The 14516-nt window shown below is 47.3% G+C and overlaps 1 protein-coding gene across 1 annotated transcript in view; it reads right to left on the minus strand.

Annotated features, from left to right (window-relative positions):
• Nucleotides 1-11104: 11104 nt before the first annotated feature.
• The window catches only part of NCALD (neurocalcin delta), a 45435-nt gene continuing 42023 nt past the window's right edge, over nt 11105-14516 (minus strand). The window contains exons 3-4 of the mRNA XM_035316887.1: nt 13678-13783; nt 11105-12801 (exon numbers count right to left, since the gene is read on the minus strand). Coding sequence (XP_035172778.1) covers nt 12704-12801; nt 13678-13783 — 204 coding nt within the window. The 3' untranslated portion in view covers nt 11105-12703. The remainder of the gene's footprint in view (nt 12802-13677; nt 13784-14516) is intronic.

The following is a 14516-nucleotide window of genomic DNA, read 5'->3' on the forward strand; positions in this document are numbered from 1 at the left end:
GATCAATGCGGAACTGGAAAGGAGTGTTTTATGGCTTTTAAATGTAAAGCTTACAAAATGTTTATATGCTCTTCCATTTCCTATGAATTGAGACAAGATACAAACAAGAGTGTTTGTGCCAAAGGTTGTGACAAGCCCTCTCTGGCAAAAAAAAAAGGAAACTTTATGTATAAATAGTGTGCTTTTATATTAAGAAAATAGCTCATGTAACTTAATAGTGTTGCAACTGGGAGAGGGGTTTGATAAACTGTAAATACAGTTATTTTATTTTTTGTACATTTTTAAGAAGGACAAAAATAAATATTCCTATGTATGAGATAATATTTCTGTTGCTCTGGTGTGTGTTACTGCAAAATGGGGATTGAGTTGCTTTTTCTAAGCCCAGAAAACTTTCCTAAAAGAAGGAGGCGGGAGTTCATGCTACCAAGAAAACAAACACAGTAATTGAAAAAAAAATCACCAAAACATTTTTTTTTTTTTTGTAAATGTATATAAAAATATATATTTACATTTACAGCTTTTACATTTTAGGTGGTGCCTACTGGTGACAAAAGTGGCCTCTTTCTTTGGTGTAAGAGCAGTGGTGTGGCAGTGGTCCAGAGGCTCTCAGGACCCAGAAATGAGCAGTGTCTGGCAAAGGCAGAAATTTGGGCTGATTTTAGCCCCAGCAGAATTTGGAACAGATAGGTTAAAGTTGGTTTTCCATCAGCAGTAATGATGTGAGTTTATTAATCATCCTGTCTCTCTCTCCCTTTCTTTACCCCAGATTGTCAATCCATAACAAAAAAAGACTTGGCTGAGGTCTCCTAACATAGGAAGTACAATTCAGTGGCTGTCTGTGGTGAACAGGAAGGAGGAAGAAAATTAACCTGTTTTACACTTGCTAACATTTCAGTCTCCCATTTCCTAAGCTCACACATTTCTTTCTCCCTCACCACTTCTCCACCAAATGTTTAATTGTCATTGTGAAGTAGTCCAGCCTTAGAGGGAAGAACTGGAAAAGCTTTTGGGCAGGGAGATTGTCATGTTTATCTGAATTATTCAAATGCAAAAAGTCTCAAGTGGAGGAGGAAACTAAGGCTGATCTCACATGTTACTGTGCAAGTGGGTGTGAGAGAGGATCTCTGTCTTGTCTTGATCCACCAGATCGGTCTCTTCAGGCACAGTAACTGGGAGAAGAACTGAACTGAGAGGATTTAGGGTAGATCCTTCCTCCCTTGAAAGGCTACAGCAAGACTCAAAAAAGCAGAGGCTGGGCTTAAGCATGCCTGGTGCCGTCAGAGCACCTCTCCTTTACAGCTTTCTCCATGTCCACAGGGGTTTTGAGCACCCACGGTTGGCATCAAGGTGCAACCAGACAAGTTACAGGCATCTGCTTCCTTTGATGGCCGGTCTTTGCAGCCTGTATTCATGCCACCAAGCTGAAGCACCTTCATCACAAGCCCAGTCCTGCTTAGGAAGCTAGACTCCAACAGTCAGGGGAGGGAAACAGAGGACATTTAACTGGAGGCAAAGGAGAACTGCTGCCTTTCTCCTGGTGGAGCACATAGGCAGGCCAGGCCTCAGCCTGCGCGTCTCTGACACTGGCATCACCTCAGTAAACAGTCACCGGTGTGGGTCCAGGCCTGGATGGGCCTGGCCTGGTGGGGCTCTTTGCCATTGTCAGGTGGCTGGGGAGCACTTCCCCAGGTGTCCTTATCTCCTGACGCATTGCAGTGTCCTGGGAACCCAATGGAAACATAAGCTCAAGGACACCATGGACGAGATCCTCGCCCCCCACCTGCTCCCACCAGGCCCCACAAGCCCCAAGCTCTGAATCATACCAGGCCGTGCCTCTTGCAGTAAAGCACTCTCATTGACCATTTTGTTCCTCACCATTTGACTTTGTCTTTTCACAAATGAGCCTGGGAGGTGAGAACACACAAGCTGGGAATGCGGTGATGGGGCTGCCCTTTGCGTGGTGGGGTGGGGAAGTTCAGAGCTGGTACCCTCCTGCCGAGGGCAAGTCTCTTGTGGGATGAGCTGCCATGCGAAAGCCAACCCCTGACATCCCTCTTCCCTCAGGCAGAGAAAACATCCAGGCAATGATGGAAGAAGTAAATTCACCTGGAATGGCTTGGCTAGTGGGGAGTTGGTGCCAAGAGCCAAGGTCTCCCACCCATCCCCATCCCCACCTGAGCAAAATGTCCACCTGTGTCCAGCTCAAAGAGCCTTGCCACAGCCACCACAGATTTAAAACAAGAGCTTTCCCTGGCTGTTTGAAGCATTTGTCATCTGTTTGTTTATCTTACAGCAGGGCAGTGAGGAACTCGTCGCTCTGCAGCTTGGAGAGTCTGCCTGACTAAACAAGAGCAAAAGAGGTGTTTTTTTCCAGACACATCAGAAAGTGCAGAAACCCATCCCCTCTCACGGCTGCTCTGGTCCCCAGCACAGCCCCTGCTCCCCACCAGCCCCCTGCAGCCAACACTTGAGCTCTGACAGAAACGAAAATGTGTACAGGGCCTTACTTTTAAGATATGACACACACAGCGTGGGGCTCTTCAGAGTAATCACATTTCCTGGGTGCTGTCTGTGATAGGCATTTAATAATGTTTTATCGGAAGTCATTTTACTGAGTGGCTCTTGGAAAGTGAATGCTTTAGAAGCCGAGTGCTTGGAAGTGCTCTGCCTGCGGAGGCTGTGGAGAAGCAAGAAGTGTTTTTAAGTGGATGGGAGCTGCTGCACCTTCAGCCTTTCCAAAGGTCGGTGTGTTTCTGGTGCAGGTGAGTGAGGGTCAGCACTTCAGCTCACCAGATCTTTAGCAAAAGCTGACCCTCGCCTAGGAGAGGGCAACAAAACACCCCTCATGTAGGTTTTGACTGAATCTTTGGGGCACTCAACAGGCATAGCAGGGTTTTTCACCACATTCTCAAGTTCTCAGCTCTCTGTGCTGCTGAACATGCCCTTTCCTAGACAGGGACAGATTCAGGGCTCATAAGCACGTAAGCCACAGGGTCTCAGGTCCCTGGTCTTTCCTCCCTGAGATGGTGAGACGGGCAGTCCTGCGGTGCAACATGTGCCACAGAGAGTCAGGGTTTTATCACTCTCAGGAGGAATCAGGCTCTGGTCTCAGTTACCCTCCAACGGGATTTAAACTACTTTTAGCATCCTGGTGCTAATCCCATCTCCAAATTTAACCCAGGTAAAAATTTGAAGAGCTTAACGGAGATGCCCGGGGCTGCAATAGGAGCAGCCCCCTCTGGAGCCTGCGGTCCTGCCTGCTGCAACGTGCCAATGCAGTGCCCATGCATGGCTTAAATCCTTGCTAAGCCCTCAAAATTGGCTTAGCTGGGCACAGCCCGGTGGCTGTCCCCTTACCCCTGGCCATGAGCGGGCTGGGGGCTGTGGCTGCGGGCTGCAGGAAGCTCGGGGTGTGAGGAGTAACAGCACGTGCCACGAAACTGGCTGCAGCAGGATATTTATTAGTAGGAAAGAACATTTAGGGGATTTCAGTAGGGGAATTCGTGTGAACCTTCAGTATCCACCATACACTGGTTTTCATCAAGATTGTTCAAGGTTACATATTTATATAAGAAAACAAAATAATTCATATTTAGGTGCAATCAGTAATTCCAGTATGAAAAAGCACCATGTCACAAAACAGTTTACAATACAAAATTCTTCAAAATCTAACATTTAAAAACAATATTTGTTCAACAGTAATAACAATACAGTAAAAAAATTCTTATTTCCCTTCAAACAATACTGCTTATATATTTTGGCACTGAAAAAGAAACGATCACAAATGCGCCTTTTTAACCACACAATGCTGTTTTGTGAGTGTCTATGTAACAAGGAAAAACATGCTTTTGAAGTCAGTCATTTTGTCAGGTGCAGGCTGAACTGCTTTCTCCTTTAAAAAGAAAAAAAATACTTATATGAAAAAAAAAAATTGGTAAGCTGCAGCATGTCTTGCTTTTTAACCCAGGATGGGAGAAGCATCTCTCTCAGAGTCAGTCTGCTGAGGCAGCCCTGCCTGAAAGGCTGGGTGCAAGCCCCTCTGCCCCCACCACACCTGACCAGAAATGCAGATCTGAGCCCCCCAGATGCCCCAAATTTGGATGGACCCCAAATCCTTAGTACATTAAGCACCCCAGAAGGATTCTGGCCCGATACTTGCAGCTCAGGGTAATATTTCCTCCTTGGCTAATGTGTTGTTATGTTTCAATTTTAGTTAATTATTTTTCAAGTCACTTGTGCAAAGTGTCTTAAAACGTGAAGCCAATGCTTTTGTTCCAGTACAGCCAGAAGTGGCAAATAAGCCAGAGGGTCTCACGTCAGCCCGGCTGCAGCCCGCGGTGGCGGGGCTGGCCAAAGTGTGCGATCAGGAAGCTTGAGTCTGAGAGAGAGCATGCCAGAAGAACAGACTTTGGGGGAAGAATTAGTTTCCGCTCAGAACTGACCCCTGTTGAAATGAGAAGGCGGGCACTACACTCCATGTCAAACAACGGCGCCTGTGTGCAGCTACGACGGCCCTTGGAAAGGCTGATCCTAGTGAACATGCAGTCCTTGGTGCTAGCTCTAAAAGCCGAACAAGAACAACAAAAAAAATCGTTTTAAATAGTTTTTACATCTTACATCAAAGATGCCACTACGAAAACACAATAGTATCACACATTAATTAGTACAGTCTTAAAAATGCAAACCGACGCTGGTAAGACTTCCATACATTCTGCATATCATATGTACAGAAGAGAAGAGCTTCTCGAGAGGAGAGGACAGTCAGAGAGAGATAATTCCTTTTTTAATTCCTTTTTTTTTTTTTTTTTTTTTTTTTTTCTTTTTTTTTTTTCTTTTTATTTTCTGAGTTGCATAATACAAATGCATTATCAGCATAAGAAAACTTGACTCCAACACTAAGAATTCGAGGAAGGTCCTAGCTGGGAGTTAATAGCAGGGGAAGGGTGCGCGTGCTGAGGGGCACAAAACACATACACAGCCCTCCGCCAAGCTCTGTCCCCTCTCGTGACTCGGTCGTCCGCTCTCCTTGTGCAGGGTGGGCTTTGCACATCACTGCGGGTGCATGTTCCTACAGCATGCAACGGCACGGAGACAGATCCAGAGAGCTGCCCGCAGCCTTTCTGAAGGCAAAGCCCCTCCGGATGTCCTCTCGGGCAGGTGCTGCCTGGTGAGAACTGGCCGGAGACTCAGAATATCACCGTAGGAGATCACAACAGAAGTGGGGAGAAAAATTAACACGTCACAATAGCTATAGGCAACCACACGCAGGACACTAACAAATTCGAGACAGCCGTAAGAAAACTATGCAGACCAAATTCATGTAATTCGTAGTTGTCCCTCTCCTTTCTGAGTTGCAAAAGTCTTTCTTAGGATATGTAGGTTTGCTTACAAAGCATTCGTCTAGAGAGGTATCTCATTTTGCCAAGACACAGAATATGCTGAACTCCATGCTGCTGCATTTAGTCTGCCCATGGTAGCTTATTTAAAATTAGATTTGGTTCCTCTACTTTATGCTGCGACATAGAGACAGCCTGGGGAGCAGAGGTGAGAAAGCTCTCTGTGGAATGGTCATGGACTTCAAAGGGAATGGACGCCTGGATCCGTTCAGCCTTCGGCCACGGGTTATTTCAATTTGTTAGCCTCCACAGCATCAGAAGCATTTGCCCAAATTCACACAAACAAACTTGTAACTATGTAATTTTGCATGTGTTATGTCACCGACTGGGCAATATTTATAAATCAAAGATATGAGGTGCTTCTGTCAGAAGATGCTCCTATAGGTCGCCTCAGGTTCAAGAGCAAAATGGCACTGAATACGCAAATATAAACTACAGGACTGCGTGGATGGAACTGAAGGGAGCAAGTGGAAGAAATAAGGATATGGAAAAGCAACTCTGTCTCCTTGCAGGAAATATGCAGACAGAAATAATCCCTAACCTGCTTAAGCACTTCATTTTTTCTAGGCACAGCGAGCCCACCTCACTAGTAACTGCTCTGGCAGATCTGCTCTTGGGTTCATTGAGACTTCTCCTAGCATATGAGCTAAGCAACGTCCAGGACTGAATCTGAGAGGATCTAAAACAAATAAATCAAGAACGCAACTAAACCATGAATGAGGAAATGAAACAGAAAATGCCAAAGAAACATGATCTGGTAGGGCATTCAAATGGCTAACACAGCACAATGTCTTTATTAAGCTTCCTCTGATCCTTATCAAGTTGAAACTCTGTTTTTGTGGCTGTCGTGGTGGTTTTGTTTTCTTTTGTTTTCTTTCAGATACTAATAAAAAACTATTTGGTTGCCCTGGAAATGGGAATAAGCTAATAACTGGGAATGAAAAGGTGCTGGTGGCAAGGAGCTCCGAGTTCTCTCCCAACCAGCCACTCAGGATCCATTAATCTCCCCTCCGAGTGCAGCCAATTAACAGCACAAACTGTGATTAGAATTTAAGAGGATTTTCTCAGGTGGGTTTACTAATCGCCACCATCCTGTTCAGGGGAGGGAACGTGAGGCCAGCCCTGAATACTGCTGAAACCCCCATCCCCGGGGAGGAGAGAACCAGAGGTTGCACCCTTGACACGTGCCTTTGGCGGGCGGCAGGAAGAGTTTCTGCCCGCCATCACTCCATTTTGCCAAAATTATCTCTTGGACCACAGCACCAGGATGCTCCGGGCAGCATCATGCTGAATAGGAAGACACTGTTCCTGCCTGGAAGAAATCAGGTCTCCGTGGGATAAGCCTCAGGAGCGGAGAACAGTCACTGGTCGGGTTCAGTCTGCAGTGCGTCAACAAACAGAGGTCTGATAATGAAAACCACATTGTTCCGGGGGTGCGGCATGTTCCCGAAATGTTTAATACTGCCACTGCTTAATAACAGTAAATAAATAGTGGGGCTGGCAAGGTGCACGCAGGAGGGCCGAGGGCTGGGAACCAAGTCAGAAGCTGTTCCCCTCTGTGTGTGTCCAGCCTGGCCCCTCCAGATGTCCTGGGCCTGTGTTTGTTATTCGTTCACAGGGAGAGGGTGGGGATGGCAATGAAGGCAGCGAAGCCTCGGGAAGCCCAGCACCCTGAGCCCTGGGAAGGAGAGAACATCTTTGGTATCAGGTCAGGGCAAGGGAGGAAGACCTAAGACATCTCTCAGCTGTGGAGCAAGCGAACAGAGCAGAGAGGGTGGCCACCACATGCTTCACATGAACATCTTTGTGGCCAGACCCCAAGTCCCCTGTTTTAGCACATGGTGACCCAGGGCAACACAGCCCCAGAGGTCCCACAGGCTGGAAGGATGAAAAGGAGTTGTTCTGTGATTGCTAATGGGGAGCTTCGCCGTGGGGATTCAGACCCTGCTCTAAAGGCAGCGATGTGTCTCGCTGTTTTTCATTCTTCTTGCCTTTTCACTCCGTTTGCCACAACCCAAGCTCTTTTTTGCCTTGCTTGTTGTGCATTAGCCAGCATATTACAGGTGATATCTTAATCCCAGCTACACATAATAAAATAAGATGGCCTGTGGGAGCCATGGGGAAATCAAATCTGTGCATTCCCAGAAACCTCTCACATCTGGCCTTTCTGGCTGTTTCTGGTTAAGAGATGGAGAGCATATCTGAAAACCTTTTTCTCTCATCCTGTGAAAATCCCCATCCCTGAAACAACGATTAGCTCACGTGGACAATTTTAAACCAACAGCTGCAAAAGCCAGACTGGAGCAAGGGATGCTGCTGGGACACTCAGAGCAGCCAGAGATGGTTTCTGCAAGGGACAAGGATGTTCACTTCGCATCCGACGAATTGTTCTACAAAATGCCAAAAGGGTCTAACAACCTCTCTGATGATGGTCTCCATTTCTAGTGTCACTGCTTTCCATGCCTATTTACAAACCCTGCTCCCTTTTTCCTCCTTGTGCTTAAAACAGCCATTCTTTTCACCTCCACCAGCCTGCGAAATGGCACCTCAGCTCCGAGAGTCAAGTGGAGCCTTCCCTTCTCATCTGCCACAACCAGGACGAAAGCTGCAGGCAGAGCTTTGCCCACAGCTACACTTGGAAACCGAACCAGCAGCTCCCTGGGGAGCATATGGCATTTCTGAACTGGGGCATGGTGAACAGCTCTGCTGCTATGCAAGGAAGAGCAGAGCTGCTTCCACAGCTGCACGTCCATGCTAAAGGTATTTTAAAGAGCATTTTGCCAGCAATCCTCTGTCTGGGTGCGCACAGCAGAGCTGCCCAGCTAGGAGATGCCATTTCTGTGTTAGCCCTACATTGTTCCATGGGTCTGGCACATCGCTGCTTTGTGTCCTATCTGCCTGCTGCACAAATCAAAAACTCCACTTGGAGCCCTGCTCAGCTGCCTGCTGCTTGCCAAGCTCCTCCGTGTCTCTAAGCACGGTCGGCTCTGCCCATGGCACCAAGGAAACCGACTTCCCCACTTCCAGGCTCCTACGTGAGATCACACCCAGCACGACAGAGCAGCGAACGCATCCACATATTTGTGCAAAGTGCAGATAAAATGTTCTTCTCCTCTGGTCTCACACCAGAGACCCCCAGGCCACACAAAACCGAGGGAGCACCATGAGAAAGACAAAAGGAGGAGCTGGTGTGCTGGGTGCTCAGGACAGGTCTTGTCCAGCCCTCCTCAGCTCGTTTTGTTTTGTGTCCCTACACCAGGCCCCAAAAGTAAACCCTTTTGAGGGATGCCTCCTTTATCCTGCTATGATTCTGTATCTTCATGGGTGTTGCTAAAAAAAACCAAGACAGAGTTTTGTAACAGCGGGGACAGCTGCGCCCACTGTGGTGCAGGGGGCTCCCTCCCACAGCCGCATGTCCCCAGGGACCTGCCACTTGTCACTGTGTCCCCCCGCTCACATGTACCGAGCACCATACGGCCACGGACACGTTCTCATCTCGGCTTAGGCTGTGGATTAGGACTCAGCTACCTCAGCTCACCCAGTTTCCATGAGTCAGCCGAGCCCGGGTTTCTGCCCGGGCGGGTGCTTTCAGCCCACAGCAGGTGCAAGGTAATGCGACTTAGTACAGTCTGCAGTGCACGAAAAGTAAGCTAAGCTCCATTATTGCATGTTTTCCATCAGTGGGGAGGTGCACGCTGGACATCCCTGGGGTTCAGCTCACAGGGCAGATATTAATCTTGGGGACCTGGGGATGCGTGAGCTTGTCTTGTCCCCCCTTGGTCCCTGCTGCTGCACACAGACCACTTCCAGCCACAGAATCTGCACACTTCTGGCTTAGTGTTTTGAGCAGCAGTGTCCTGAAAATGCGGAGGTCATGCTTTCTAGCAGAGAACAACAAAGGACAAAATGCCACAGCAATAAGGTAAAAATCCTGAAAGCTCCTAAGAGGAACAGCACAGCCCCATTATCTCAGGAACATTCACTGCTGTGAACTCACGGGGCTCCAAATAACGTTGAAACATAGATCTTTTTTCCGCCCCTCTCAAGCCGTAAGTGCTCACAACACACACATGCTGCCTTTACAAGGGTTCTGCTCCTGTTTCCCTTCCCGAAGCACTGTAAAGCAAAGACTGCAAATAGCACGAGCCACAGACATCACTTGGCATCTTCTGGCCCAGAATTTCACAAGCTATGTGGATCAAGTCTGCATGCTGGATGTGCTCATTAATTCATCTGGATAATAACTGAGCGAAGGTTATCTTTTCCACAAGCAAGTATTATTAGAGGATGCATCTACGAAATTGAGAGGTGACATGCAATAGCACGTGCTGTCTGCCAGCCTTCCTGTACGGAAATATTTCTAATTGATCTCTTGAAAGTGCCTAACTTGCTGCGTAATTTTATACCGGATAGGTCAGTCGTTTTGTTTTCAAAAGGTTTAAGAAGGCAGCAATGACTGCAAATGTTAATGGCAGCAAAGCAGAAAAACCCAATCCAGCATGTAACACTGCGGTTTTGCTGCTCTGAGCTCTGCAGATGCTCCCATAACCAATTCAGCTAGGGCTCACTTCCAAAGTACACGCAGAGGCAGAGAAAGAAAAGGATAGTTAATAATTTAAAACAACACCAATCGTCAGCGGTAGTCAGGTAAAAGAGTAACCTTAGTTCACTCTGTAAATGTTTACACAATACTTTTATCTGCAGCTATGTCCTCTGCAGCCGGAGGCTAACTCTTTTTCTTCCAGATCTCATGAGCTGTGGAAACAATTCCATCTCCGCTGGCCTGGGGTCACGTCGCAGGTTGTGTTTTCAAACACGTGTTGGGCAGCATTAACACGTGAAGCCCCGAAACTACTGAGCAAAAACAAGCTGAAGTTAGGTGCTGGGCCAGAAATGCCTTGTAAAACTAAAAAGAGATGGAATGCAGATGCTTAAATAAAAGGCAATGTTTTAAAAGTCTTAGTCACATGCACAAAGTCTCAGTCACAGCAGCAAAAAGAAGATGGGACCAGAGGAAGCTTTCACATCCACCCCCAGTAAATGCCAGCTTTTATAGGTCTGGGCTGCTTCTGACCTGGAGGCTGCGCTGAGGTGTTTTGTGTCCCTGGGGCTCCTCCAGCACCACTCAGCTCCGCGGTGGCCGCGGCGGTGTCTGGGTACAGGCTCCGTCCTGTACCTGGGTGGTGGCGCAAGCATGCCAACAGCAACCCGTGGGCACTGGAGGAGAAACACGGCTTTGAATACATGCGGGGTGGTGGGCAGAGGGTTCTACAGGAGGGCAGGCACAGGCTCTCCTTGGCAGGGTCAGCTCTGTGCACAGGATGCCTGCTGAAGTTTAGGGAGAAATAGCTAAGAGACTGCAAGAATCTGTGCAAAATTTGCCCGCGATGCTTGTAGCAGCTGAGAGCACTAAGTATTGCAAGCTGTTCGTGTCTGTGCTTGGGCCTCTCCTGCTTTCTCACTTTCCCCCACACACCTCTGCTCAGGGTTTTAATTAATTTCACAGGAATAAATCATCAGTTGGCTTTCTGTGATCATTTGAGACAAAAGTGTGCGCCTGAAGATTTTTATTATGTGCAATTAGCCACTCATGATCGTTTTAGTACAACTGATTAACAATGTTATTTTTAATTTTTATTTTTTTTTAATAGGCTTTGCATATCAAACCTGGCAAAGCAAATGGTAATGAGAAATTAAGTCTAGGGATCTTTTTTCTCTCTTAATTATTGTACATGCTAGCTAGTGTTCAACAAAAAATTATTCACACTCGGCTACTTTTTCATGACTTCTAATTAGTACTCAGTTAATCATCATCTGCAAAGCAGACTTCTTTTACTCGGTTTATTTTAAATTAAGGCTACCGGGGATTAGCATCTACAAGGTCACTTGACAAAACGCCACCGCCCGCACGGACACCTCGCCAGCGGGATCACAGAGCAGCCTTCAGCTATGACAGATTAATGCCAATTTAGTCAGCGTAATGCCTCCTGTCACCAAAGCCTTTCCGTCGCAGCAGCGCTCGTACGGTTACCAAGAAATCCCACGCCTGCACCCCAGCTTTGAATGCAGCCGCTCTGGCCAAAGGATGGAGGTTTTGCAGCGGCAAATTTCAGAAGTCCTGCATCTAGGCGAAAAGATAAACATTCAACATTTCTCTCAGAGCTGATCTTTTTTTTTTTTTTTTTTTTTTTTTTTCGTTTTAATTTTTATATATATAAATATACCATAAAGCGTACCATTTCCTTGTTTCAGTACAGACTTTTGAGCTTTACTAAAATAAAGGAAATATAAATGCTACAATTTTATGCTTAAAACAAGTTTTGATGATGGCCTTCCCCTCGGAGCAGGCCCAGAAATGGCGTTAGCTACGTGGAGAGAGACAGAAACACCCCCAAAACTTCATGCTGCACAGGAGCATTCAAAATAGCTGGTTTGCCTCAGTTTTAGCTGCTTACAGGTGAACATCGTTTCCTTGGCTCAGTGCTCACTCTCCTTAGTAGAAACTATTCTATTACTAACCTGAAAACTTCACATTCAACACGTGTCTCCCTTAAATTCATTGTCAGTACCCAGTTTATCAATACCCATGTCTGCTTTTGCTGACCCCAAATGGCAAGAGGTATCGTCAGTTGTGGGTTTTGGGATCAGGACTGCAAATTGCTGGATTTTCAGATAAAGCCATGTGAAATCAAGCACTGTAAACCAAGTAAAAACTGTTGACTTTTTTCTTTTCTTTTCGTGAAAATGTTCACAGCATTGAAACAAGGAGGCATAGGAGCAGGGGTGCGGATGGTGCAGCCCTCACCGGTTGCGTACGACCATCATCCTGTCTCTGAGCTTCACTGGTGCCTCCTGGACAGGAGAGGAGGTCCCAGGCGAGTCCTGCCCCATCACAACCCTTTTGCTTCAATCTCTGCTACACTTTCAGGTCCTCTGGGTGAACACTCAGCTACTAAAGCAGCAACCTAAGACCTATCGGCATGTCTTGCTGCCAAGGGTTTTGTTGTTGGTTTTCTCTTTCTCAATGCGTACTTTTCCAAAACAGACACATAAAAACAAAAAAACAAAATCTTTAAAACAATGATAACACCACAATATCTGTTTAAAACAGTACTGCCCGTGCTCTGGACAAATTGTTAAGAGCAATTCAGCATTCTTATAATTAATCCACAACAAAAGAAGCTATAAGATGCCACAAAAGAAGGCATAATTGGCCATACAGAGGCAACACTACCATGAATGTTGTTTGGCAAGGGGAAAAAAAGTAATAAAAAAAAGCAGATACATAATTCATCCAAAGACTGGGTTCAGAATTGCCCGGCACTGCTGGGATCGCACTGCAGGAGTCGGACTATTGACGGGTCGCTCTTGGCGCCTCGGATGAACTCTTCCAGAGAGAGCTTTCCTAGAAAAGAGACACGTCGGCTTAGCAGGGTGGGTCTGCACACCTGCTGAGCCTGAGGAGAAGCGTGGTGGGAGGAAACGGGCAGGGGGCAAGGAAAATCCCTGGGGGTGCAATGGCAGACTGAGGGACCCTTCCTCGGGATGCTGGCTTGGAGGAAGGATGACTGGGGGTTGGTGGCCACGGAGCAGCACTTTCGGTGGGTGCCAGGAGCACCCTGCTGCTGTGGGAAGGCACGGGGTTACGTCTCCCCCAGCAACATGTGGTTCCTGGTGCCTTTCCTTGAGGAAAAGAAAAGGCATGGTGTCCCAAAATCCTCCTACAAGGAGGCAGGGACGAGCTAAGGCCAAACGTACAAGCCCTGGTTATGGCTGAGGTGAGACCAAGTCACCCTGGATAGACCTCCTTTCAAAGAAGAGGCCACAGACACATTGATTTTTCTCATGGTTCAACAATTTCTTGAGGTTTTATGGGGGTAAGAATTATTTTGGCATAAGTTTGGGGTGGTTTTACTTGTTTGCCTTCACCAACACCCCTTCCAGGTGGGAGCCGACAATGCAGGCATGGGCTTTAAAAAACCTAAAATCCAGGCAAATCCATACCCTGCTCCTCAGTGGAAAATATTGGGCGTTTACTAAGAGATAACCATCTCCCAGTGTGAAGTTAATGCACTGACAGGAAAAGAAATGTAACTTGAGAGGAAAACAAAATACATTGCTGTGGGTTCCTGAGCAGTGTTTCTGAGCATTGCTCCCCTCTGAGCCCTGCAGGGTGTCTGCAGGGTGGTGAGGAGGGACCATGGGCACCATGGCTTTGCCCAGGTGGCCGGAGGAGGAGCGGTGAGTCTGAGGGGACACCCAGCACCTGGAGGGAGCCTACCGTCGCGGTTGGTGTCCATCTGACGGAAGATCTTCTCTGTCCTCTTCTCCGGTGTTGACTCATCTTCCGGCATCTTCATTACAGAAGAAACCATCTTATAGATTGCCTGTGTGATATGAGAGCAGCAAAGAGCTGGTAAGAAACACGTTATCTTAGTGTAGGGGTATGGTTATCTCCTGGTGACCAAAATAGGCAGAAAATCTCCCGGAGCATTGTCTGGGATCTGCTCTGCAGATGCTGAAGGGAGTAGGTGGCACCAGCACATGCAGCTGCCCTCTTCAGTGGGACACTCGTTTAGAAAATAACGTGTTTCCTTATTCAGTCACAGCCGAACACAATCTGGGCTTGTACTGAGGTTACATTTTCCATTATGAAAACAGTCTTTGGATGAATTTACCACTTGAACTGCACTTAGGCACCAGCAGCTCCTGGGACGTGGGGAGCAGAAGGACCACTGAGGTCTCATCCCATGCTCAAACTCACCTCAGTTTCAGCCACCCAGGCTCCATCCTCACCTCTCCTGTCCTTCACCCCATCTTGTGTGCACCCATCTGCCTTCTCCCTGCTCGGTTGGCATCCTACCCGTGGAGAGCAGTGACTCATCCCTGCCTTTGCCAAGTCTCACAGATAATGAAGGCTTGACCAACAATGAGGTGGCCTTCTCCTTGTGTGCCTCCACAGCTAAAAAAGCACCATTCATAATTCGTTCCACAGGGAGCAGATGTCCCGGTCCTGCACAGCACTGGTGCCACTCATCGTTACTCTTTGCACAGACAAATCCATTAGTCCTGCATGATCCCAGCTGCCCTAAAAGAGAGGTAACTTTAATGTTAAAACAC

The sequence above is a fragment of the Oxyura jamaicensis genome, chromosome 2 (genome assembly GCF_011077185.1).
Source record: "Oxyura jamaicensis isolate SHBP4307 breed ruddy duck chromosome 2, BPBGC_Ojam_1.0, whole genome shotgun sequence".
NCBI lineage: Eukaryota > Metazoa > Chordata > Aves > Anseriformes > Anatidae > Oxyura > Oxyura jamaicensis.